The following is a 26371-nucleotide window of genomic DNA, read 5'->3' on the forward strand; positions in this document are numbered from 1 at the left end:
ATAACAGCTCTGAGATTTCTTCTGCTCATTCCTAAAGTATCTTAGGGCAAAGTTCATCTCTTGGACAATTCGAGAATATTTGATTTACTCTAGTGCTCCCTGCGTATTCCCCATTCTGAGCTGAAATCTTATCCCTCCTTTGCTGGTATTAATTCCTGCTCTAGTGGGAGGATCACTTGGCCTTTTTTAGTGAAGTCTTAGCAAAAATGGTATTTTGATCTTCCTAGTGTAATATCTCCTTGGCTTTATTTCCTTTATTGAGGGGCAGACCAATAATTTCATTGTACTTACAGGATGATGCATCTTATTTTGTGCCCTGACCTTTTAGTCTTCGTGCCCACATGGTGTTTAAATGTATGATGCTCCTATCAACTTACCACAGGAGGCATCCACTGTGCATACATCCTATCACATTTACATTTTTCTTTTCATTTGTCTTTTCATAAAGAGTACCCATAATATTAAGGGGGCAACACGCCAAACATGGCAGTCAATTTTCCAAACTAATGCTCATTTTGACAGCTGTAAACATTCTGGCCAGTGTGCCTGATTGGTATATGTTGTCATCATTTGGCTAGTTTCAATGGTGCTGTGACATTTTCCCCACTGTTATATTCAAAACAATCAGGCAAGCCTCACCTACAAGACACAGGCTCTTTGTCTGTCATCATGGTCCTAATGTATTACTTGTGCAAACACGATCCAGCAAGAGAAATGTTTAACAGCCAGTTTTCCTGTGTGCTAACAGTAGTTTAATTTGCTGGCCAGTAGTTATGCTTACTTTGGGGACTTTTTCCGTGTTGTCTTCCCAAGGCAGCAACTGTCAGAAAAGCAATGACAACAGGTTTCTTGTGACTGTCTGTGTGGAACCATGCTACCCTTAGGGAGGGAAAGTGGGGAATTTCTGCATCTCCAAAACAAATCCAGTTAGCCAGAATAAGCTTAGTAAAACCTGACAATTCTGAGAGGAAGAACAATGGATGGACTGGAAGGAGATTGTAAACAACACTTAATTGTGCAAGCAGCTGCAGAATTCTCACCGGCTTTAACACATACTGTAAGCAGCCCCACTGAGAACCCCCCTATATTTGTAGACGTAGGTACCAATGTTTGTAAGTCACTTTCTAGCCCTGCAGGCTGCCCGGGAGAGCAGGCGCTTTTAATGTCTGTTGCTTTTATGCAAAAAAGGACAGTGATTTCTTTTAACTGCTTCTTTCAGTTTTGAAGTCCCTCCCGTCTTCTGGTCTGTTATCTCTTCCTGCTCCCTTCTTTTTCTCCCCATCCTGTTTTCTTCTTATTTGGGATTAGTTTGTCACTTAACAAACAGCACCTTTGGTTATCCTGATGTTGGCTCTGCACTTTTCCCTGCCCTGTCCATTGTATGTGAGATGAGTATATGCATATGATTTTCCTGCCATAGCCTGCTTTGTTTTCAGGGCTGCTGTACAATTTGCAGAAAAGAAGGGTGACTGGACGTGTGTGTGTGTGTTGTGTGTGAGAGAGAGTAACTTGAAAGAAGGGTATCTCAAAGGGTCTGTGTCTGCATTTACCCAGGTCCGTCCGTCCGCCCCCTCATTAATTCGCTATGTGACCTTGGAAAGATCATATAGGTTCTTGATCTGAGTCCAGAGCCGTGTTTCTCTTTACCTCAACTCTCAGCAAGTGTAAAGGGAGCTTAAACACGTAGCTCCTGGGCATGGTGAGGACAAACCCAGCAATCTCAGACATGAAATCTATCCAAGTGTCTGAAATTGCATTCAGTCCTGCCCGTGCACTTGTATGCCATCTAACTTTGTAGACCCTGATTTCTGCTAGTACTCGGTGAAGGTACCTCTGAACCAGCTGTCACTCCCATCCATCTTCATTTCATAGGAGAATTAATTGTTTTAAATTCTCATATATATTCCCTCTTTAGTCAATTATGAAATATGTTTTAATTTGACAGCAATGTTATTTTTAGTAATACTTTTTGTAGCCTTTAGTATTAACATCTAGTTGGGGGAAAAAACTGCTAAATATTTATACTTCTCTTCTTTGATCTTTCACTCAGAAGAACTGAAGAGGTATCACACAACATTTTTACTATAAATATTTTAGATAGCATGTGAAAGAGTCCACATTCACCTCTCGTGTTGGATTTGTTCACATTATTGAGATAGGTTGTCACTCTTAAGTGCTTCCAGGTGGCATTTCAGTTGTCAATGGTTGGAAACTTTAGAGCGATACTGTTGTGGCTAATGACCAGTGATGGAATCATTAATGTTGCTGTTTGACAGAAGTAGGGCCAGAACCTCTTCCACATGCTCTACTTGTATGCTGTGCTCACAGGGAGATGAATATAATGGCTTCACACAAGAAGCACAGCAACTCTACAAACACCCTGTGTCTTCCAGAGTTACTCTTTGCAAATAGATGGTGTCTCTGACCCGCTCCTGTACTAGCCAGTTGCCCTGGAAGGGCACAAGGGGTTGTGGATGAGGTATCTAAGTCATGAAGTTCTGCCAGACCCACAGAGCCTGTTGCTGCCAGAGCTGCCTCATTCTATCACTAAATTACTAGGATTTAGGAGGTCAAGAGAAATGTGGAGAAAGCGGGAGAGCCAGCAATGACAGAAAATATATTGATTTGGTGTGGTTTTGCTCACTGAAAATGTAAATTTTACTGGAAGAATTTTCTGGCTAGTAGCCAAAATGCTTCAGCTGCCAGACTTCCAGGTATCGCATGCTTCTGCTCTCCTCAGTGTGCTCTGATTCCTCATTAGCTATGGCAGCCAAGTTTCTTTTCCAGAGAGAGGAGATCCATCATAGGAATTTTTTGCCTTGGCCTGTCATGGGAAATGTAGTCCTGCCATGGGTTCTGAGCTACACGGGAAAGGAGAAAGTAAGGAGCTTAGGTGGCAGTTCCCGTGAGACACAATATCCAAACTGAGTTATTTTGTTCTTTTGTTTGCTGGGTTGGAGAATGTTTAAGCCTCTAGTGGTCAATTTTTAAACAACAGATAACAAAAAATGTTACCCCTTGCATTTTGTTTTGGTGAAAACATGATTAGGCTTTGAAAAGCATTTGACATGGCACCTTTTCAGTCAAACCCAGGGAAAGTGAAGTGAAATAAAACCCTATGCTGTACACAGAACAAGTATTCGATCCTGTCTGATGCTGAGACTATCATTTTTTCTCTTACTTTCAGCATCCAATTATTTCTCTATGTTTAGACATACAATTGTCTCAAGTATTTTACCAAACAACCTTCTCTCGTTTGGCACCGCAATGGGTAGAAGTTATTTAATTGGATTTTGTATGTGTGTGTGTGTGTGTGTGTATAAAAAAGTTGTCTTTTTCCTATCTCTATTCCACCTGTGCAGGCCTTGTATCGGTCATAGTGATAATCCTGAAGAAAAAGTAGGTTTTCCTACCCTATCCAGAGCCTCACAGGCTTGCACATGTTCTGATTTTGTGGGCATGCCCATGGCACGGCTGTTTTTTTTATTCCTGCAAGGCTCCGCCTTGGTAAGTTGAGAGAGGCATTCCATTACAAGTGCATAATGTTGCATCTATCTGGCATGGTGAGTGCTCCAGGATTGCTATGCTGACAGCAAGACAAGTCCTGAAGATATTTTTCCTCTAGCCTACTCTTGCATCTTCTTGGATTTAGAGCAGGATTTTGAACTGACTTACTACGTGGAGTGGTGAACCCCTGAAAAATGGGGAGGCCCAGTGTGAACTGAGAGCACAAAGTTGGTCTTACAAGAGCCATAGCTCTCAGGCACATCCAAGTTTAAGTCCGTGTGGAATGGATTCCTCAGTATTGGCATAGATCAGATATGATGGGAATTTTGTCACCTGTGCTTGATGATTTTCCCTAAGAGAAGGAGACTGGAGGACAAGCAGTCATCACTGATGCTGGAATCCATCCCCTTGAGAACTGGTTTCATACCTGCTTTACAACCATTGATCGCTGCCTTCTTCAAGGAATCAGTGAGTCATTGTATTAAAAATGAAAATGAGAAAAAAACATAATCCCACACCCCAAGTCTTTGCAGGTTTTTTTTCTGGCCTTCTGTGGCAGCAAAAGTCTAGGTTACAGTTAGCTTATCCCGTGGGGACTTTGGATTTTATTTTGGTATAATGGAGGAGGATATTTTTCTCCTTACTCTTCACCCTAGTGATATTTCATTGTTGCTTGCATGTAATGGATTCCATTAATTTTGATGCTGTGAGGCTTAAGAGCTTTTTAATGGGAAGTGCTTGGATCTGAAATGGGGTGACTGTCGTTGGCTGGTTACTGAGGTGACTGTAGCAGTGCACGAGGGAAATACTCACTCAGATTCTTCTGTAGCTTGGTCTATTTGCAAGAGTTCCCTCTGCTTGGGAGCTGGGCAGAAGAGAGCCCTGTGCTGCTCACACTAGTTGTTCCTTCGCTGGCATGTGGCACCAAACCGAGGTGGTCTGTTGAAATGAGAAAAAGCTGTTGGGGGCCAAACAAAAGTAATTGCTTGAATTGTTTCACTAAACAGTTAGTGAGTCTATCTGACAGCCAGGAGACTTACCTTTCAGGTGATGCTTATGAATTTTTTTTTATATTTTTTTTTTAGTATATATCTGTTTGGAAGAAGATAGGTGGTAGATTTAGGTAGAAAAGGAAAATCGGGATCAAAACTTTTTAACCAGCCCAGTGTTTTTGGATACTTGACAATGTCTTAGATCCTATTTATGGCTATTTAACAGTGTCTCAGTGACTGAGAAGCTGAAAAGTTTCCAAGTGCTTTCATTTTTCATCTATCTTCCATTATCTTAACTGCCACTGCATCCCATACCATGCTCTTTATCTCTCTCAGTAAGCTGGCTATTAACAGAATTTTGACTTTTTTTTTCTACATTAAGAGAAAAGCTTAAAATGGAATTAATATTAAAGAAAGAAAGAAATAATGAAAAGGCCAAGCAGGTTCAGGGTGTGTTATTCAGATACAGGTTTCACCAAGTCCAATTAAAAAAGAGCAAAAAGTCCATTAGGTCTCCATTTGTGAAAGAGAAGAACAATATATCGGTCCAGCTGTCTGTCAGTGAACATGCACCTCTTTTAAAGTGGCCACCGGAAAAATCCACTGAGGTCAAATAATGTTGACAGTCTCAACATGGTTATGTTGATCTGAACCATCTTTGAAGCTGAACCATCCTTCTGCCAGGTGTCAGCTGGAAAAGATTGCAACAGAAATTACTATTGCCTGTTTTCTGTGGGTCTGAAACAATTCTTTCTGCTGGAGGTGCTCTAGTGCCTTTGATGAGCATCAAAATCACCTTAAACAAAAACATGTCCATTTTTTAAAATATGCTGTTGTATGCAATACGCTTTTCTAGAGAAATGGAGTATTAGCATTTGAAAGGACTGATGAGAATGCATCTTTGGGAAGGGCCTTTGTTCAGAGAATTACTGCTATATTTTACGTGCATATCACCATGGTAATTGAATTATTTGCCATTGACAGTAAGGTATATAGCACAAGCCTTTTGCCATTTTCCATGATGTGGTTCCCAGAAAAGAGTGCTATTTGTCAATTTAAAATTTATAGTAGGACATTTAGCAGTTGTACCTACTGTCATAGTGGTAGATGTGGTTTGAAAGCATGAAACAAAAGGGAAAAGGTAATTACGTCATTGTTGTTGTCTTCTTGCAGTTTCATATTCCTCCCCATCACAACATGAACCATTCTGGAACTGTTGGAGCCACAAAGCAAAACCAAAGCTGTGCTCTCCGCACGGCTTGGCAGCTATGATGCTAGTAACATGAGACAGTATTTTCATTTCTTCCCATCATCATCCCTTTCAGGACATTGTTGCAAACAAAACAAGGCTTTCTTTTCCCTAAGATCATTCCGTGCATACTCAGAGCATGACATGATCTCTGTGAAGCCTGTAGTGGTCACTGAGTACTGTGTGAAGGTTTATGTGAGGCAATTACGTGATGAATCTTTGGGGGGGATATGGGATACAAACTGCTGTGGCAGGAATTGGGAGACCCTCAAAGAACCTATTTAACATGACTCACTTAACAGAGAGAAAATAATCTCAAATACTTGCATTACCATGTGCGTAGATCATAGAAACATTTAGGCTGGAAAAAAACTTTAAGATCATTAAGTCCAACCATTAACCCAGGACTGCCAAGTCCATCACTAAACCATGTCCCTAAGCACTGCATCTACATGTTTTTTTAAATATCTCCAGGGATAGTGATTCCACCACTTCCCTGGGCAGCCTGTCCAGTGCTTGACCACCCTTTCAATGAAGGAATTTTTCCTAATATCCAACCTAAACCTCCCCTGGCACAACTTGAGGCCGTTTCCTTTTGTCCTCTCGCTTGTTATCTGGGAGAAGAGACCAGCCATCACCTGTCTACAATCTCTTTTCATTTTAAATGAGAGATCTTTCATTTAAAACAGTATTCTGTAGGAAAAGGTGCAATATAGATACGGTGGTGAGTAGTACTGCTCGGTGCACTGCTCAGAGTACAAAAGATATGGTACTTTTTTCACTCCTTGGTGCTGTGGGAGATTGTCATCTCTGCTTTTCTGTTCCTCAAAGTAAATCCATTTTTCTAGAGCAATGTCTGGTTCTGTGTTGCCCTCACCACAGTAATAACCTCCCTACAGAAGTCTCTGTGCTTCTGTGCTTTGGTTAAGATGGATGGAAGGTAGTACACAGTTAAAACGTGGGTCTTTTCCCCACTCACTGCTGCCCCTTTTATCTCCCCCTTCAAGTACAGGATGGAGAAATTTTCGTTCTTGGCACAGTATTACATGTGGATGAGACAAATGCCAGTACCAGGCACTTACTCTTTAAGCAACATTTTGGTTATGAAATGAGCCTGTGTCTTAGTCTTATCTAACGTGAGACAGGCTTCCCGGTGTGTTTAGGTGTTCTGCTGTTGGTAGCTTCTGGGATCAGTTTTCTAGCCAAGTGTGCTGGCTTTGGCTGGGATAGAGTTAATTTTCCTCACAGTGGCTAGTATGGGGCTATGCTTTGGATTTGTGCTGGGAACAGTGTGTTATTGGTAACACGGGGATGTTTTCGCTGTTCAGAGCAGCGCTGACACGGAGCCAAGGCCTTTGCTGCCCCTCACCCCACCCCACCAGCGAGCAGGCTGGGGGGCAGGAGGAGTGGGGAGGGGACACAGCTGGGACGGCTGACCCCAGCTGACCAAAGGGGTATTCCAGACCATGAGGCATCATGCCCAGCATATAAAATGGAGGGAAGAAGAAGGAATGAGGGGGACACATTCAGAGTGATGGCATTTGCCCTCCCAAGTACCCATCACACGTGATGGAGCCCAGCTTCCCTGGGGATGGCTGAATTCACCCATGGGCAGCGGTGAATGAGCTCCTTGGTTTGCTTTGCTTGTGTGCACGGCTTTTGCTTTGCCTGTTAAACTGCCTTTATCCCAACCTGTGAGTTTTCTGACTTTTGTGATTCTCTCCCCCATTCCACGGCTGGGGGAGTGAGCAGCTGTGTGGCACTTAGTTGCTAGCTGGGGTCAAACTGCAACACCAATTTGTTTTTAAAGCATCCTTCAGTGGACCTCCATGCAGGGAAAGCTAACACACAGGTACTCATTTTTATCGCCTAACATACCCTTTCGTTCTAGCCCTGGTCCCAGTGTCAAATTGCTCTCATGTTTGTTTTTTTTAGACTAGTGGCAGACTAAGGCCCCTTAATTTCTTGCCCTGTTCACATATCAGGTTGAAATATCGGAATATATACACTGGCCTTCAGGTTGGCCCCATGCAGCGGCTCTGACGCAGCACTGAGCAGGTCCCTAGCACTTGGAGGCGGCTACATGCCAATTCCTGAAAATCACGAGGCAAAGCTCTTTCCTCCAAAAAATGTATGAAAGAGCATTAGGCATTGTTGCACTCCAGTGTTTGTTCACAGACTGTACCTTGTTTCCTCATGCGGTGTCAGAATAAACCCCGGTCTTCCTTTTCCCTTTGAGCAGTGCTTCACTGTGTTCACTGTTTCATTACCTGAGAGCCGCAGGCTGGTGCAGAGGAGGCTGGTGACACTAAGATCAGCTGAAGCCTAATGGGAGAGGAGCCCGCGTGACTGCGAACTGCATGGACTTGTCTGGTGGTGCAGTTTAGGTAAATAAAGCCCAATGCACTCACTGTTAAGCTTCTTTTTTTTTTTTTTCACCTGGTGAAACTGCTGTTCTAGGTGTTGGCCTCAAATTTTCTGTTGCTGAGGATAGAGAGCTACGGCTTCTGTATCATCGGGCTGCAGCATGACATGCAGCAGAGAGGTCATTATGCATTAGCACAGCCATCTTTAAGGTAGGCAAATTCTCTGTGATGCTGCCGAACAAAAGGAAAGCAAGAAAGGGAATCGGCAAATGTGTATTATTTGCTGCCAGTAATTGTTTTCAGTTGCAGCTGATGGCAGTGATTAATCGCATTGTCTTAGTATTTTATTTGGGGGCAGGGGGGTAAGTATTAAGCAGGGGGGAAAGCCAAGAAGTACTCTTCCCCATCTTCCTTGAAAAGTTAGCCAATACTACTATGAAAACAAAGGTTTTGAAACTTGCAGTGTATCCTTTATTGAAATAGCACTGAAACATTATACTCCTTGCAATTAGTAACAAAGATGCAAATAAACCTATCTAAAAGATGGGAGAAAAATGTAATATACCAACCATGTGAGTTATGTCTAGCCAGCCATATGTATTAGTAGATCCATCATTTTTTGGCTATAATTAAAATTAGATTAATTACACTTAGTGCAACCCCTGTTTTATTTCTCCTGCACCAATGCTTTAACTTCAGCTGCAGCTAACAGCTGTAGTCCAGTGCTGCTCTGTAAGACCTCTACCCTTTCCTAATTTAAATGCTTCCTAAAGATGCTGGTTTTCCACAACACCCACAAGAAACTATTGCGTCCTATTCTGACCTATTTAATTTGCCTTAGAATGAACTGCTTGCTGGGATGGAGGGAGGGGGATACATAAACACGTAGGTCAAGAGAAATCGTTACCTTCAGTTAACCATGACCAGTGAAGAAAGTGCTGTAGCAGCTTACACACATTAAGCAAACGTCTGCTTACATCACATTAAATGGTGGTAATGAGTTTTCCATCATGGGATATATTCCCGGTATGTACAAGACTTCAGGATCAAGCCTCTGACTGAACATCTAAATAGATTTTCAGCCAAAGCGATTTGCAAATGTTTTCAATCAGGTGATTGCTGGAGCTCCATTAAAAGCTGAACTACTACCAGCTGTAATGGTATTTGCCAGCTTGGTTTTACAAGTGTTTCTGTTGAGCCCAAATTCATGATCCTGCTCTCTTACTTAAATGTCCTTCTTACAGTGTAGCATCTGGCCAAACCCTTGTGATTCCATTTACTTGCTTCTCCCAGGTCTGTCCTTTTGACTGCTTTGCAGCAGTGGAGCAGAACAGAGCAACACCTTCCTCATCGTTACACCTCCACCTCTTTTCTCAAAGATCACTGTTCTACAGCGTTTAACCTGCACCCGGGGAAGGCTCTTAGCTGGTTTTTAACGAACTGCAGTCAGCTTAACACTTTATGATAATGCAGTTTGCCCTTTCCTATGCTAGTCAGATTTAACTTCCTTTATCGTCAAAGCACACAAGAAAGGAGGAGGAATCTTTAATTTGAAATAACCTTTTTGTTGTAAACTGCCAGTGGGAGGAGGGCAAGCCTCCCCCCCATGTGTGGTGGGACAAAGTTGGTATCAAATAGCAATTCTGAAATAAAAACTTCCTGCACCGATTTCTAGTAGGATTTGAGGTTGAAATGAGTATCTTGAGAGTTATCTTTGTGTATGAGCACATATAACCTGAATTTTAGTCTAATAGTCATAATAAGCATGGTTTCTAACATGAAACAGCTTTCAGGAGAGAGATGACCTGCAGCTTGTGAAATGCCTTTGTGTGCCATTAAATGCCGACTTCTGCCAGTCTGGGAGATCCTTCTGTCTAGTACTTGATCTCTGGTTTCCCATTGTTCTTCCCCTCAGATTTTCTTTTTTTCACTGAAGTGTGTTTACCTTTGAAAGAAGAAGTTGTATGGGTTCCATTTGAAACTAAAAATAAAAAGGGTGCCACAAGTGCCATTTCAATTCAGTAATACAAGCACTGCCATTGTAGAGATGCCCTTGCAAGAGCTGTGTACTCCAGCCTGGTTTTGATGGAGAGCAGGATTTTTTGCTCGATATTCAACTTACCGGTTTGCTCCTGGGTTTGCTTTAATTTGTCTTTGCCTAACTCAGCAACTCTGAAATATTTTTGTAACCCATCATTCCCTTTTCTCTGTTCCTTTTCCCTGTTCTGTTTTGTCTTTTCCTTTCCATAGCAAGGTGTGAGAAATTTTGCCATGTGTGCCTGCTGTCATGTCTTCCCTCGTTTCTTCCCAGGTTTGCTGGGCTGCTCCCACACCTCGGTGGCAGCGTGGCCGATGCCCAGGTGCAGCCATTCAGCTTTGGGAGTGACGGCCACCCTCATCCTGCATCCCTGTCCTTCTCCCACAAATGGATATTTAGATGCGTTTTGCCCCTGTTTCTTATTTCCAGTGAAGGCAAAGTCGTTGCCTGAATTGAAAAATAAACGCTTTACTCTCCTTTGCAGCTGTGTGTTTGGTGTCCTCCCTCGGGCTGGAGCCTGGGTGGCGAGGCTTGTGAGATGCTCTGCATTAGCTAGCAACATAGTGCTCTCCAGTGTGCAGAGGCTGGATGGTATTTTCCTTATGCCCATTGCCACCAGCCCCGCTGGTCTGTGGGGGGTATGTGTGCACAATGCTCCCTCAAGGTAGCCTCATGAGCACCAAAATGGGAGAGCTGTGGTGTCAGCAGCAGTTCCACGGTGTTAGCATAGCCCTCCTCCTGGGCTTGTTTGGTCTGGTAAGAAGCTACCACACCTCAGTACGAGTTGAGATATAGGGTGGACTTCAGCAAAGTCCTCTGCCGTAATTAAAATTCAGCTCAGTCCCACCTCTCCGGACAGTGTGTTTTAGCATTAAGGTGATTTTCAAGCAACAGGAACAAAATTAGACCACAAATAAAAAATGATCCAGAGGGTAAGTGTTTGGCCTCATGTATTTGCATTTGTAGGCACGTATATTTATGAGTCCTCTTCTGGTTTATATTTTGTAGGACAAAGAAGGTCAGCCATTGCTACCGTATCATTTACCGCCACCCAGAGAGGACTTTAACGCAGGACGAGGTGCATCGCATTCATCAAGCTATTGAAGAATCAGCAGTTCGAGAACTTGGGGTTGAGGGCAGGTTCTAGCATCACTGATCTGAAGCCCTAATGGCAGTTGGGTTTGATTTGGGTTTTTTTTTCTTTCTGGAGTTGGGGGGTACAAGTAAAGAGAGAGGTTTTGTGACTGACCCAAGCACATGGAAAACGATTGATAAATGGGCTATGGTAAAACTACCAGATAATAAACATTACTACTGAGAAATCATTGACAAAGAGCCGGCGCTTTATTTTAAGAAATGGGGAAACAGCAGTAACGTAAGATTACCCTCCTGTTACAATAAGAAATACACTGCCTGGTGGTTTTCTGTGTTGTTAATTGGTCCCTGGGTTCCATTAGACTGTAAATATTTGGCATTATTTCTGTGTTGACAGGATCTTCTGTCCGTGTAACAAGTGAAGCAAATCAGAGACACAGATTATCTCAGGGAAGAAAACCCCATCCCTCTCTTTTTTAAGTAAGAAATGTCAGGGTTTGCTTCAAGAAACCTTCCAAGAATTGCAGCTTGCGAAGTTTGGCTCTCTTACCTTCAGAGCACATGGGTATTGTTTTCATCTGTTACAGAGAAGGAGCCAGCGTGGCTGTGGGACCCAGTTTAGCTGTCTTCAAATGGTGGGTCATTGGTGGGTTTTTTCCTGTTGGATCCCCCTGCTTCCCCAGGGCTGAGCAGAGCTGCTTAGCAAGGTGCTCCGAGCTGTGCCGCATCCCCCAGGCAAGGAGCTCCCTTGTCTACGTTCTTCTCACACAGGCACCAGCACAAGATAAGTCTGTTCCCCTGTCACCATCAAACGGTTGATACCACGTGGGGCAGGATGGCAGAAAAGAGAAACTGTTCCCTACTATGCCCTGGAAAGCAGCTGCCTTGATCTCTCACATCTTGCTTTCTAGCAGCAGTGCCTTCTCAGAAATTTGACCTTTAAGGCAGGAAACCAAACTCAAATGGGATCTCCTACTGTTTCAGGCACCAGTCGCTTTACAGGATGCTTGGCTTTTTCATTGGAGGTTATAATAAGTAAATTCTGGCAGTGGTATGATGCTGGGACCTGTAGAAGTGTTGAAATGGTCTGATAAATACTTGATGAGCCATTTCAGATGCTGATATGGAATATGGGACCTGTTTTTGCTTGTAATGGTATTTCATACAGTCTTGCAGGTCACATCTGGCGGTTGCTGTGCAGGCAACATTCCCTCCTTCAGGGAAGAAGGCAGTAAAAGCGCTGCAATAAACAGCATCTAACACTGATTTATACCTTATCAAGAAACATCTGTGCAGCAGGCTTGTACTCAACCATAAGAAGCCAGTTACTATTGCAGATGTGACAGAAGCAGAGAGCTCATTTTAATTTCATTACTCAACATATTTAGCTGTGTAAACAAATCCTAATCTAAATGTCTGTTGTGTTATCCAAATAACTTGATTATGAAAACAATATGCTAGACTTTCTACAAGGCAAAAAGAATGGGTGCCATTTAGGCACTGGAAGAACCTACTTGGTTATTTTTAATCCTTGATCTACTAAGATCCGTAAGTACAGCCTAGCCCATTTGATGTTTCTCTGTCTCCTTCATCCTTTGCCATTTCAGGATTCTCAGTGAGGACTACTGAACGGGAGGAGCACTTCCCTGAACTGCACTGAGCAGTAATTGCTCCAAGACAGGGCCTGATCGATGCTGCTACATGGGGCAGCAAATTACGTGGATGTTAATTGATGGGATTGCCTGTGCAGAAAGTACAAAAACCTGCCTGCTGTGTGGAAGAACAAAGTCTTTTTGGGAAAACAAGAGACTATCTGGGGTGGAGTAGATTGCAAGATTCCCCTTTTAATTTACTGATTAATGAAGTTTCCTTTTCTGCTTCCAAAACCCTTAATTTCTTCCGTTATTCTGATCAGTCGGGTCTAGGGGCAGAGAAATCTGGGGAACCCAAGAAGGAGAAAATTGGGCAATGAGCCTTTGTCACTGCAGCAGCAGAGTGTCATGTCTGGCTTTGCAAGTAAACTTGGGTGGTTTTTAATCAGCCAGTCTCCATCCACTAACATCAGTTGTGTTTGATGTGTCTGGCTGTGAACTGCCCGCACTCTGGTGAGGAGGGACTCCCTGCGCCAGCCAGGTCTTGGTGGAGTAACGTTATTCTTTGAAACTCAAAAGATTAATCTCGTAGGCTGATAGGATAGGGGAAATGCAAAGTTTTCTCATGGGATCATCTTCTGGAGTAGGTGTTTTCACAGCAGCAACTTTCAGACAAAAATGCAAGCCGTTAAGATTAAAAAAAAAAAAAAAGCAGCTTCTTCAGGAGCAAGCGTGATTCAATTATATGAAAGATTTAAAGGCCTGTAAAATCAGATGGGCTGGCTGTGAGCAATTTAATATGAATACTTGGGTATGTTTAGGTTAGTTAAGCCTTTGTCATATATACTCAAGGATTAATCTACTCTAAAGACCTATTGTTCTGGCAAAGATTCACCACCACTAGCAAAGCAGACCTCAGATCAAAAGGCATCAGAGTTACATTCTTATGCTGCTGTCCTTTGGAAAGTGTGACTTTCGCTTCCGAGCCTAACCTGAATTTTACTGGGGAAGTTCGCTATGGGCAGTAATAGACTCTCAAGCCATATGGTCCCTTGTGGATACCAACTGAGAGCCCATGAGAATCTAAGGGTGTTATAGCCACGATTTATTTTACTGCTGATCAGAGACACATGATGATAACTGTCTCAGCGGCTGGGCTGATCCTTGGTGGGAGTATAGAAAACTTGACTGAGGAAGGTCCATGGTACTGACCAACTCTGTCAAAGAAGGGGCTACCCTCAGCTATCACTTGGCTTTTCTTAAGACATATTTGGCATAAAGGTTGGTGAACTAGCTTGAAGACCAAGAACAATGTAGCTGCCAAGGTGAGTTCACTTGCTAGTTTCTGCTGCTCCACAGTCTGTCTCATGAACACCCCTCAATCTTGGGTGGGCTACAAGTCTAGTAAAGGTGGATGAGCTCCTAAATATCGAAGTGATACCATGCCTTGTGGAAATATTAAAGAGAGCAGCATTTGAGTAATTAACGTGCATGCTGACAGACTAGCGTAGTGACAGGCACAGGGCCCTGCTTCTTGTTCTTATCCAGTGTCTGTGTTTATTTTTGTGTGCTGCTGGGTTTTGTAACAGCATCCTTTAATAAAAGAGAAAAAAAGTCTATTGTAGCAAAAGAAGCTGCGCGTCCCCATGAGAACTAGCTGGGGGTTTCTGTGACTGAACAGTTAACATCCTTTTTTAATATTCTGGGTGCTGGTTTTGTTGCCATTGGTTTTCAGGCTATCTGTGATTCCTGGAAGACTAAAAGATTTAGCTTTAACACCCAGTTTGGGATCTTCCCAGGAAACTGGCAGCAAATTTACAGTGCACTGAGACTTACCTGGTTTTGATGTTCTCGTTAAAGGCGGTACAATGGAGAAGTGTTGCAAGCTAGATAAGCAGTAAATTGCTCTGTGTTTTTTACCCTTGAGATTTCAGTGACCTCTGCCATACTCTTGCCAGGCACGGTCAAACAGTTGCACAAATCTGAAAGCAGTTTTGTCCTGAGAATCCAAACTAGATTAGTAAATTGGCAGTGGTGGTCATTTGCCTTCCGTTCAGAGTGTTACTCTTGTCCATTCTGCAGGCTGTGGCCATACCGCAGCGCTGAATTTACTGCCGCCTTACTCTGCGCAGCTGTGCCAGGTTTCTCGAGTACTGACAAATTGGTCTCAGCCCTTGAATAATTCCATGTTGGGGTTAGCTTTTTTTTCTTAAATGGAAAAAAAGAAGTTTGGGGCTTTTTGTTTGTTTGGTAGTTTTTATCTGCAGTCACTAATGCATTTCAGCTGTCCCAGATAAAACTCATGGTCAAGACAGAACTCTTTGGTGGCCCATTGAAGTAAACACGGGGAGTCTTGCCCCAAAAAGCACAATTCTGTGCATCTCATTGAGTTCGTATTTGGGTAAAACTAAAGAACCTTGTCTTCACTGTGGGTTGACTGAAGCTTGGCTGGTGCTCAGTAGTTAAGCCAAGGTCAGAAAGCACTCTGTGTCCTGCCACCACCACCCCCAATACACCCACAAGTAATTTTATGCACAAGGAAATTCTGTCAAATTCAGTGTGAGCACAGAATGGTCGTGCTGGGTGTTTGAGGCCAGTTAGGTGACATCACCGAACTATCTCCATCAGAACTGTTACCACCAGGGAGAGAAAATGGGTTTGTACTTCAGCTCTGAAATAATAGTCATATTTTTAAAGCTCAGAGCTCTCTTCGGATACTGTCTGCTGTGCATCTTCACTCAGAGAAGTCTGTTTCTGTGAAACAGATTTGCTTTCTGTGCAGAACAGGCCACACTGACAATTACACACATCCTGATCAAATTTTAAGATATGTGAGCGTTGTCTCTGAAGGGCCACCAGAACTGAAGCAGTCATGTGAGCACCTTGAACAATTTTGTAGGGAACACAAGAAACCAGCCATCGTCTCTACCTGCTTTTAAACATTACTGCAATTGCAGCCAAATTTTAAGCCGAGTATCTCAGAGGAGATGACTGCAGTTCAGCACAGAGTGGGGGCGTATGCTGCGTGAAGGCACTGACTTCTCCAGGATCTGTTGTATAAGGTTTGACCATCATTAACATCTGATGCACTTGCATGTTTGGCAGTTTTCATGCTTTTGTGCTTTTGTCAGATGGCCTCTGTTATTCCATTTATGCCCACTGTTAACTGAGTGGAGTCTGATTTAGCCTGCTTTCTATACTTGGAAAAATGTGCCTAAAATCACTTCTGCTATGACCCAGCTTTCTCATTTCAGTTTTGCTTACCTTCCCTTACAGTTCTTGCTATCCAAGTTTTGTATAACTTCGGTGAAGAAACAGGGTCAGGCTGTAGGCAGGGAGATTTATTATACCACAGCCTAAAGCCTGTGCTCCCACACCGCATTACTGCAGGGTCTCTCTGTGTTCACCCTCTGGATGCAGGTGATTAACATGCAGTCCAGGGAATTGTGCCTCTGCCTGCTCAGTAATTTGCTGGGCAGCACTGCAGTCATCCAGAGCAGCTGCCACTTAAATGGGCAGTAGATTGTTCTCTTTTTGTTTTAGTGTCTGCAGCTTCCCTTGTATCGCAGTGTGACACAGCCCGCAGCACTGTGTTGGTAGTTGCTGCAGCTAAGCATCAATTAGATGCATCTCGTGATGCGGCACCTGTGCAGCCATTTTTCAGTAGAATCACTGTGCGCTCGTGAATGGTTATTGCGTCTCCGCCTACAGACGGGAGGCACGTTGAGACCAAGGGTCAGGATTAAAAAATTATTTGACCCCAGCAGGTACAAAGAGCTGCTTGTACGATTTTGTCAATGTGTGTGCAGGTTTGAAAGTCCCACTAGGCATCTGTCCAAATGTTTAGTACTTGAAACATTTTGTAACCCAGCACTCAGTGACCGTGGTGACACTGGTATCATTTTGGGAGAAGGGAGCAGGTTTTGTAGGAGACTACAGGGTAGCTGAGCAGCAGGGCGGGAGGAGTTGTCTTCTGATGTCCTGGGCTCAAAGTCCTGAATTACCCTCCCTCCCACCATGCTACTAGGAGGCATGGATGTGAATTTGGCTGCCTGCCTTTGCATAGGCACATAGTAAATAATTAGCATGCACAGCCAGGCTCTTTGGTCATCAGTTATTGTTGTAACTGATGATTAATTGATGGGATTATTGATTCTCATGCCAAATCTTTACTCACTGGTGGTAGAGAAGCTAATAGTCATTCACAGGGTCTTTATTGACACATCTCGGTATAGAAATTGAATAAATCAGTGTAGGAGTGGAAGTGTAGGTCTGTAGGTTGGTTTGTGTCTTCCAGATCACGAGGGGATTGACAGAGGTTTAACTCGAGTCAAAGGTCTAACCTCATGTACCCACTCCGAGGCCCTTGTTGTTGGGTGTTCTGCACTTGGCAGGAGCTTTCAGGAGCGATGGAGCCATCTGAGATCACCAAACATCCCTCCAGAGGCATCTGCCCAGTGTCCTTCAGGATGCCATTGCCTGGGCACTGAGGGCTCTGAACACACGTCATGCCTTGCACAGCAACACCAGTGGTGCGGCGAATGAAGAGACGGGACGCAGCTTGATGCAAGCAAGTGTCCATTTATTAGTGATTTTCTTACAAATATATACGTTTCTACCTTCTACATATTACACACTGATTGGTTAAATCTTAAGCGTAAAAAACACTGATTGGTTGATATTTAAGGCACACCGTTAGAACAATAGGAACTTACTAGTTTATCTTGACATAGCAATAATTTCTATTCCAAGGTTAGGGAGTTTCTTTCTACGCGGCTTTCTTGATTACATATTGGCGCCATCCGTTCCCTTATCTGGCTACTTGTTTCTCTGTCCGTCTGGTTGCCTCCTCAACTGTGACGGCTCAGGGGTCTGCAGTTAGCTTGTTCCTTTGCTCCCAGGGCTTGTGCCCTACAAGTTCTAACAAGTCTCTATTCATCAGGCTATCAGTACTTGGACTCTTGTCCTTGAGGCCTTGTCCTACATCTCCCCCTTCCTGTTGCACAAAAGAACCCCTGAAACCGAGCAAAAACAAGGCACAAGTAATAGAACAAATAAAAAACCAACTAAGACATATTATCAATGTCAAAATAACCCACTGTCTTTGTTCCGTACAATTTTACAATTTCCCCTTTTTGTTTTTGAACAGCTAGTACCAGGTTTGCCATGTTCTGCAGGGCCCTTGCAAACATGACAGCAACCAAGGTAATAGCAAACGAAACAATACTGCCAATTGAGTGAATGGATGCCAAAAAAGGCCGAAATTTTCTCAGATTTTGATAACATGTTTCTGCAATGGGGCGCCTAAAATCCACGCAGCACATACCATCAAAATCCTCACAGCCATGTCCTTGAACCAACAACAAAAAGCAGTGGCAATTTTGACTCACATTCTTAACTGCCTACCAAACAAGGTGATTTAACTCTTTAATGCTTTCCCTGCTGTTACTCTGGATAAGAGAAGAACCACTGCGACCCGTTCCCATCATAGCCTCCTACTACATTAGCATCTACAGAAAGACAATGATCGACAAAGTGTAAACAATATCAGCTTCTTTTGGATTAACATTATACATAGGTGGAAGGGCACACCAAACAAGAACTGGTTCAGTCAAAAAGTTCAAAACATCGCATGCCTTCTCTGAACATACCTCTGGGGTCATTCCCTTCATTCCCTCTCTTTTTTTATGCAAAGAGAGACACTTTTACCATAACAGAGAAGCCCCTATTTACATCTGAGCCCGGACACAAACCGCAGCTGTGTGCGGCACCAGGCTCAGGGCAGAAATCGTTCATGTAGTTACATAGCTATATATCTCTACAAGCGTGCAGACACCTATTAAACACTAGATAACCATGTTTATCTTTCCTAGTCTCCTTCACAATACCCAGCTGTTCTCTCATCTCTTGTTAGGTCAAATATTCTCCAGCTTCCTCTCCTATCTCTCTCTTCAGACATTCTCTATCCTCCTCTTTTTTGCTTGTTAATTGCGACAAGGCAAAGGTTGTGTGTAGCTGGGTGACCATGACCCGATTTATGTTACAATCAACTAAACACTGAATACAGGAAAAAAAAGCATGGGAGACACAAGGCAAACATCAATAAGGTGGTTAAAGATAATTATAATAAATCCTGTAATACTTTTGAGTCATGGCCCAAAGTTTCCCAGCCGTGAGAAGAGACCAAAGGCATCCCGCCCCTGGCTCTGTTGCAGATCTTTGTTTTAAGGCTTTTGAGTTTTGTATACTTTTGTAAATTAATTCACAGTGGTCACTCAGATTCACATAACACATCCTATCAAAGTCTTCACACGTGTCCCTGTGCTAATAATAAAAATCAATAGCAACTCGGTTCTGTAGCAACATATGATGGACAGAATCAACATCTGTTAATAAGCCAGAAAAAAAAAAATAGTATTTGTAGTATTACTTTGTTTAGCAAGCTAGCAGCCTAATTTACTAAGCAAGTTAAGAGCGTGTACTATTCTTACAGAAGAGATTAGAGAAGCAAAAATCTGTTATGCTGCATTCCAGAATTCAGCCTGAGAATTACAGTCTGCTGTGAGTTCTGCATTACAATCATTTGACACATGTTGGGGTTGCGATTGTGAAAGTTGCCCGTTTACAATTTTCATTGGCATTATCACAGCTAGTTGTTTTAAAAGCAACCCTTGAACTTCCTGATGTTCGACTTGTTGCAAAATATTCTGAAGCCAATCAATCAAGTTAGTATTAAAGTTAGTGACTCTCTAGGACCCTGCAAGACTGTGGCAAGACTCCCGCATCCTGACTGCCTTAATAGCCATCTCATTCATTTGCAAACAGTTGTCCCTGGGATACCTTGCCTGAGTCACAGAATCGGCACAGTTAATTGCTCCAGCTAACTGCTCATAGTTAACAGCAATTCGCCGATTAAGGTTTTCAGTCAAGGCCACTACACATAGCTCGCAAAAATCAAATAACCACATCATATACTGTATCAGTTAGTACCATACAAAGCAATAACTTCCAATCATGCAGTGTGAGTGTATAAGGCTCTGCCATCACTTCAAGAAGGGACATAGCAAATGTATTATAAATCCTCCCTTCCCGCACTGCTTTGCTTAACTCTTTAACAGCCTCATATTGCACAGGCTGCCACTCTGCAGGTTGATTTGTCTGACAAAATACTGAACATGCCCTAGCGACTCCCAAAACCCTTCACTTAAGTGTTTCCCACTTGCATTCCTGCCACCAATCCCTCAGACTCCCTTTCACCCTCCCCAAAAATACAATCAATGCATCAGGAGAGACAAGGGGGTGGGGGAAAGGTCTAGCTCCTTTTCCAGATCTATAGGACCTGGATCAAAAGGTTTATCAGTGTCAATAAAATCATTGTCCGAGTTGTCCTGTTCCCATGCTTGGTCCTGTGTTGTGAGGGTCGCTGCAGTCAGTGACAGAAGCTTTGGGGGCAGAGGAGGTGTGGACGGAATCACCATCGCTGACGGTGTCTTGAGAAAAGTCGTGCTGTCGGTGGAATTTACAGCTTCCTCTGGTTTAGCACCGTTAGTAGAATTAGTCCACACTTGGCAAAGAGGAGTCAGAATTTGCCACCAAGGTGCTAAATGCATTCCCGACACAGAGTTCCCCTCTGCGGCAGCATCATACAATTGTCTGCTGACCGCTTTAATTTCTTTCAAAGTCTCTAAAGTTTCTTGACTGCTCGTCTGTCTCAATGAGTACAGGTTTCTAAAGCTTCTTAAAATTTCTTCAAATATTTAAAATCTCTAAGGTTTCTTGGCTGCTCACCTGTCTCGATGCATACAGGCGTTATCCTCAGGGTTTAGGTTGTCTGCCTGGTCCAGACAGCAAGACGATCGTTCAGCCAAGCCGTCTCCTCCGGAACGCAGCCCTCTTCCACGAGCTGTCTTTTTTCCGTCCTTATTCTTCCAAGGCTTCGGAACACCACCATAGGGGTCACCATTTGAGGAGACTGAGGCACGGACTCCCTGATCTGACTAGAAGACCCTTTATGAGTCCATATACATCTCTTTCTGGGGACGAAGCCTGATTCCCCGTTACGGATTTCCCACAGCTCACCTCTCAACTCCGGAGGGATTTCTGGCCGGCTCCTGCTTCCTTTCAGCAGATCATTCAAAGTTCTGTGGGATTCGCTGCATGTCGCTTAGATAGGCGATTCGAGAGCCCTTCATGTTAGATCCTTAAACGCATCACGTCGGGGTCACCAATTTGCGGCGAATGAAGAGACGGGACGCAGCTTGATGCAAGCAAGTGTCCATTTATTAGTGATTTTCTTACAAATATATACGTTTCTACCTTCTACATATTACACACTGATTGGTTAAATCTTAAGCGTAAAAAACACTGATTGGTTGATATTTAAGGCACACCGTTAGAACAATAGGAACTTACTAGTTTATCTTGACATAGCAATAATTTCTATTCCAAGGTCAGGGAGTTTCTTTCTACGCAGCTTTCTTGATTACATATCGGCGCCATCCGTTCCCTTATCTGGCTACTTGTTTCTCTGTCCGTCTGGTTGCCTCCTCAACTGTGACGGCTCAGGGGTCTGCAGTTAGCTTGTTCCTTTGCTCCCAGGGCTTGTGCCCTACAAGTTCTAACAAGTCTCTGTTCATCAGGCTATCAGTACTTGGACTCTTGTCCTTGAGGCCTTGTCCTACACAGTGGAGCCTGACTGCCTTCAAATTTCTGTCCTGTGCTCACAAGACACGTAAGCCTACCTCCTTGGGCCCTCCCCTGAAATGCTTCCTTGCTTCTACAATCTCCCAATTTCAGCTCCCTCCCATGACCCCAGACCTCAGCTCTTCACCCCTTTTTATTACCACAGTGCCTGGCCAGAAGCTTGCTGGGAGGGCTTTCACACTGGCTGGCCAAGGGGCCAAGCAAACCAGATTGATGACCCCTGTGCACGTGCGTCAATGTTTGGGTGTCTCCTCTCAGCACAGCTGCTGGTCTTCACAAAGTTTGCCAGAATGCCATGCCTTGGATACCCTGACATTGAAGTCTAGCATGGATGGGTTTATTCCAGGAGGTCCAAAAGTCAGAGAAGGTCACTGACAGTGGAAGGATGGGCACCCGTCGCTATTGTGCACACCCTTGCTTCCTTAAGAAGATGAGACAGAGAAATAGAAGGGTTGTATTGAATGTTGTATTGAATGTTGTCAGCGTAAATAAGTCTATCCTGACTGAAAGTTCAGACAGAGGAGGCAGCATGTTAGTAAGAACCTGATGCCCAGCATGGTCCCCTGCACGTACTTCTAGAAAATGATTACAAATGTATTTTTGATAAATAATAACAGCAGCCTTCCATGTGTGTTTATAAGCTGCTGTGTTCTTGTGCTATATAGTCTGCATTGCTTTTCATTCCTTTCTGCTTGCTAGAAACTGAGAAATCTGAATTTGGTTAAGAACAAAATGATTTCCTGTTGTTCGTGGTCTTGCAGCGTTACCTCTTATTTTTGAACAAGGAGGGCAGCCCAGCATTGCTAAGGAGATCTTCAGCACCTCACCAAATGATGTTGTTCATGTGCTGCACACACACACATACATATGAAATCGGTTGGAGTGGGTGATGTGAGCTTTGTTTCTGTGCTGTGGATACAAAAGCAGAGTTGTTGTTCCCCATACTCTGTGTGATTAGAGACTTTTCTCTCCTGCTGCTTTGCTCCGATACACAGAAAATCACCTTTTTCCAAGAAAAATTCAATACTTTCTGATGCCTCCTGCTGTCAGAGAGCCAACAGTCCTCTGAGCACTCTCCCTTCAAAAAGCAATCAAATTTTGGGCAGAGAACTCCCTTTCCCACTTGAGACGTTTTCCTTTCAGCCTGAAAAACTCTCTGGCATCTGTTTTAGGCTCCTGTGCAACACCTGCTTCTGGTGACAATGCAGGTCTTTATCCACCTTGTAGGAAGAAAGGTGACTTAATAGAATGGCCAACTTTATAAAATAAGTTTGAATTACTTAAATGACCTGCCCTCAATAAAAAATAATAATATTTTTTTTTAAAAAAAAAGAAAATATCCTAGCCTCTTAAAAGTTATGAGACAACTTTGATCTTTAATAGGGGTCAGGCTTGTGCAGTGGTAACCTTTCCACATCAGTGCAGCCCATGAGGCTCCCACATAGGACAGCATTGCCACTAAAGGCTCTTCCACGCACGTTTGGGAAATTGCTTGGTAGTTTTCTGGCTTCCTTTCAATTTGGTCACACATCTGGAGTTGATGTCTGCACCTTTTCTGCTTATTCCCTAACAACTTCTGTGGTATTTTACAGATTGAATTCCTTGACTGTTCACAGTGCTGAGGTTAAGCATCCTTAGGGCTCCTGTGAAGTAAAGCACCAGGGGAGTCAGGACTTCAAAGGCACCCAGCTCCTGGGGTGCCCTCCACATTACTCACTTGCTCCTGCGCAGCCGGGACAGCTGCCAGCCCAGCCGCCTTACCCAGGCAGCCCAGCCTGCACCTCAGATCTTGTTCTGCAGGAGCAACATGGACTTCTCAAGGGCTCTTGTGTGTGGGCATGGGTTTGCCAAGCTGAGCAGGACCCAGTGCATCTGTGAGCCCATTTCTGTCCAGACAGTTGGGTGGGCTGCCCATGACACCTGTAAGAAGATGCATCTTAAGGCCAAAGATGTCAACACATGGTTGGGACAGGGAGGAGGAGTTCCTACCTTGGGTTCAGCACGTTTCAGGAGAGCCACTGTAAGATGTATTGGTTAAATCTTTGAAAGGAACCTTGTTACCTGCCAAGAGGAAAAGGCTTTGAAGAGGGCAGGGCAACAGGTGGGAAAGTGGCTCTTAACTTGCAGGGCCTGTTGATTGCTACCACTTTCCCTGGGCTATGAAGATCAGCTGGAGGAGAGGTTGTCCAGGCACAGTGGTGCCTTTCTTGGCAGCGATGTTTCAATGGAGACATGATGAACAGGAAGAAAAGTGGTGAAAGTGGTGAGTAGGTGTGAGGTGATCCATATGAGATGGTCAGCCCTGCGTTCAGATAGCAAGTTACATGCTGCTAGGGAAGAGGCGGTTTGTCTGATGTAGATGCAGATGGCATCATGCATGGCCATCTCCACCTGGAAACCACATCCACAGTCCAGGCTGATGTTGAGCCAAACCAAAAGCCTCCTTGCAATCTTCCTGATTTGGAAAACCTCAAAGTAAAGGGCTCTGTGCAATCCTCATATAGATCATGAGGTCCACAGTAGGCCACGGTGATCCCAGTGGCCTTTCTTATGTCGTCATTGAGTTATTTTGTAAGTAAAGCCAGAGCACACACCTTGTAAATGGAGTAGAGTGGGCTTATTATGAAACCCCCTCACTTAATGACAGACCTAAAAATGAGGGGCAAATTTGGTCATAAATGTGAGACTTTTTCTTAATAGTGACAATAACCCTGAGTTTTCCCACGGGATCTTAAGGATCTTGAAAGATTTTTCAAATTAAGATCAAACCATATGTTTATCAGACACATGAACTGAAGGCTGGAGAGGCTGAGGGTCTTGTCTGGTGCTGCAGATTAAATTCTGAATCCAGGTGTCCCATGGTCCTCTCTGATACAGTACCAGAGTCCTGTTCTGTAGGTGCTGCACGCCCTCAGCAGTGAAGGAAGAGAGGACCTTAGTGCTTTACCTGATCCTTGCAGCACTGGGCAAGATTAGACCCCACTTCACTACTCTGTTTTCTCCACCTGAATTTGCAAAATCAAACAGAAGCGTTACAGTGACTGAGAGACAAAGGATGAAGGAAGGAAACTGGGAGTTGAGGAGGGTCACCAGGCATTTAATTTTCCCCACTCCTCCCCAAACCTCTCTCCTTTTCAAAATACACATTGGTTGAGGCTAAGGGGGCAACTGGAAGGACGTTCACAGGACCTTGGTCCTCTGTCGGTGTCTCTTCTGCAAGGACCTCAGCTGGTGCATGTATTGAAACTGTGACAGGAGCTACACTACTGGGGCTTTAATGTGCCTGGTCTGCCAGAAGATTCTCAATCAGGAGCTCTTGGGCACCTTGGATATGCTATAAGGAGGGAGATAAAATGCTTAGTGGTAAGGCTTGGTGCTTCAGGGGCATTGCTTCAGACACGACAGTGCAGAGAACAGCAGTGCTTCTCCCTCTGGTCCTTCCCTGCACCGAGGGCAGCGTACACCGCCAGTGCTTGCATCCCAGCAACTTAACTCGGACGCATCTTTATAGGGTGCCACGAGAGCTAAGACTCATGTGCTGGTGACTGAAACGCATTTCCTCTTGTGAAAGGCTGGTAAGCCTACTCGAAAGCATTTCATCAACTTACCAAATAGCATTTTGTTTTTCTCATCTCAATATGATGAGCATAGCTTGGCACTCCAGGCACTTAAGATCATGTATGTCAGAGCTCTCAGTGCATTATTTTTCTTCTGTCAACCTATTCTGTTTCCCTTTGTACCCATGCAAACTTCTGTCATTTGTGGAAAGGAGCTCAGTTTAACTAAGCTGTGTTAAAAAGATTACGTGCTTTGGTTTGGTTTGAACCTGCCAGCTGGCTTCGCCTGGTGTCCCAAATCCCAAAATAACTGGTACAGTCAACACCAGGCCCTTGATAACCAGAGAGGTACTGATAAATCTGGAAAATTTTTGGAGGAGAGTGAGAGTGACAAACCTGATCAGGAGAGGTGGAAATACAGGTAGATGAGCTCAAATATAAAGCGATGCAGAGCTTAGCTCAGGAATGACTAACGAATGTGTGGTTTGTGAGACATGTGGCGCTCTGATGAGTACGAACACCCTCCCACTCTCCTGAGCGCAAGAGAGGAATTTTTAGCGTGATACGCAGGGATATAACAAGGGCTAATACTGTGACAGTCAGGCTGAATGTAAGGTAAAAATTCCTGACAGTGAGAGATATTTTGTTGTGGAACCATCTCCCAAGGGAAAGGGCAGGAACCCAGCTGCTTGGTCCTGCTTAAAGCCAGACTGGACAAAGCGTTAGGACAGGTACTCCAGAGAGCAGACGTTAATTGGCAGATGGATAAAGTGGTGATCTAATAGGTCCTTTCAATTTGTAGCTGCTATGGTATTATAGTCTCTGTAATGAGTTTTGACTGGTTTTCAGCTCAGAGAGTAACAGGGAGATAAAACTGAATGAAAAGGTGAACAATAAGAAGTAAGAAAAAACTGTAGGCTTGTTTAATAGTCATGGAAAGTGCCAGATTGAGAGTTCCTTAGGCCGATGGTGCTATTCAAAAATAGTATTGCAAATGGGAGGGTGAAAATTTTTAGACTGGTAATGATTATGGTGATGACTTATTTTTATAGAGCCCCAGTAGTCCAGAAGGATCCAAGAGCAAATTTCATACAGGGGATGTGCACATGCGAATCCATGCAATGCTGCAGCTGACACTGAAATACAGGAACCACTGGACTGAAAAAAACTGGTTTAATGGCAAACAGCAATGCAGGGCAGCAGTTTAAGATGGGATATAAAGAATAACTTCCGTAACTGTAACTATAAAAGAATTGTTTTGGTTTGGCAGAA

At 43.7% G+C, this 26371-nt stretch overlaps 1 protein-coding gene across 5 annotated transcripts in view; it reads left to right on the plus strand.

The window, feature by feature from the left end:
• Positions 1-11477, plus strand: part of FARS2 (phenylalanyl-tRNA synthetase 2, mitochondrial) — a 249509-nt gene extending 238032 nt beyond the window's left edge. For all 5 annotated transcript variants that reach the window (XM_037381746.1, XM_037381745.1, XM_037381744.1 and 2 more), the window contains one exon: positions 11161-11477. In XM_037381746.1, the coding sequence (XP_037237643.1) occupies positions 11161-11299 (139 nt within the window). In that variant the 3' untranslated portion in view covers positions 11300-11477. The remainder of the gene's footprint in view (positions 1-11160) is intronic.
• Positions 11478-26371: the final 14894 nt, after the last annotated feature.

The sequence above is a fragment of the Falco rusticolus genome, chromosome 3, assembly GCF_015220075.1.
Source record: "Falco rusticolus isolate bFalRus1 chromosome 3, bFalRus1.pri, whole genome shotgun sequence".
NCBI lineage: Eukaryota > Metazoa > Chordata > Aves > Falconiformes > Falconidae > Falco > Falco rusticolus.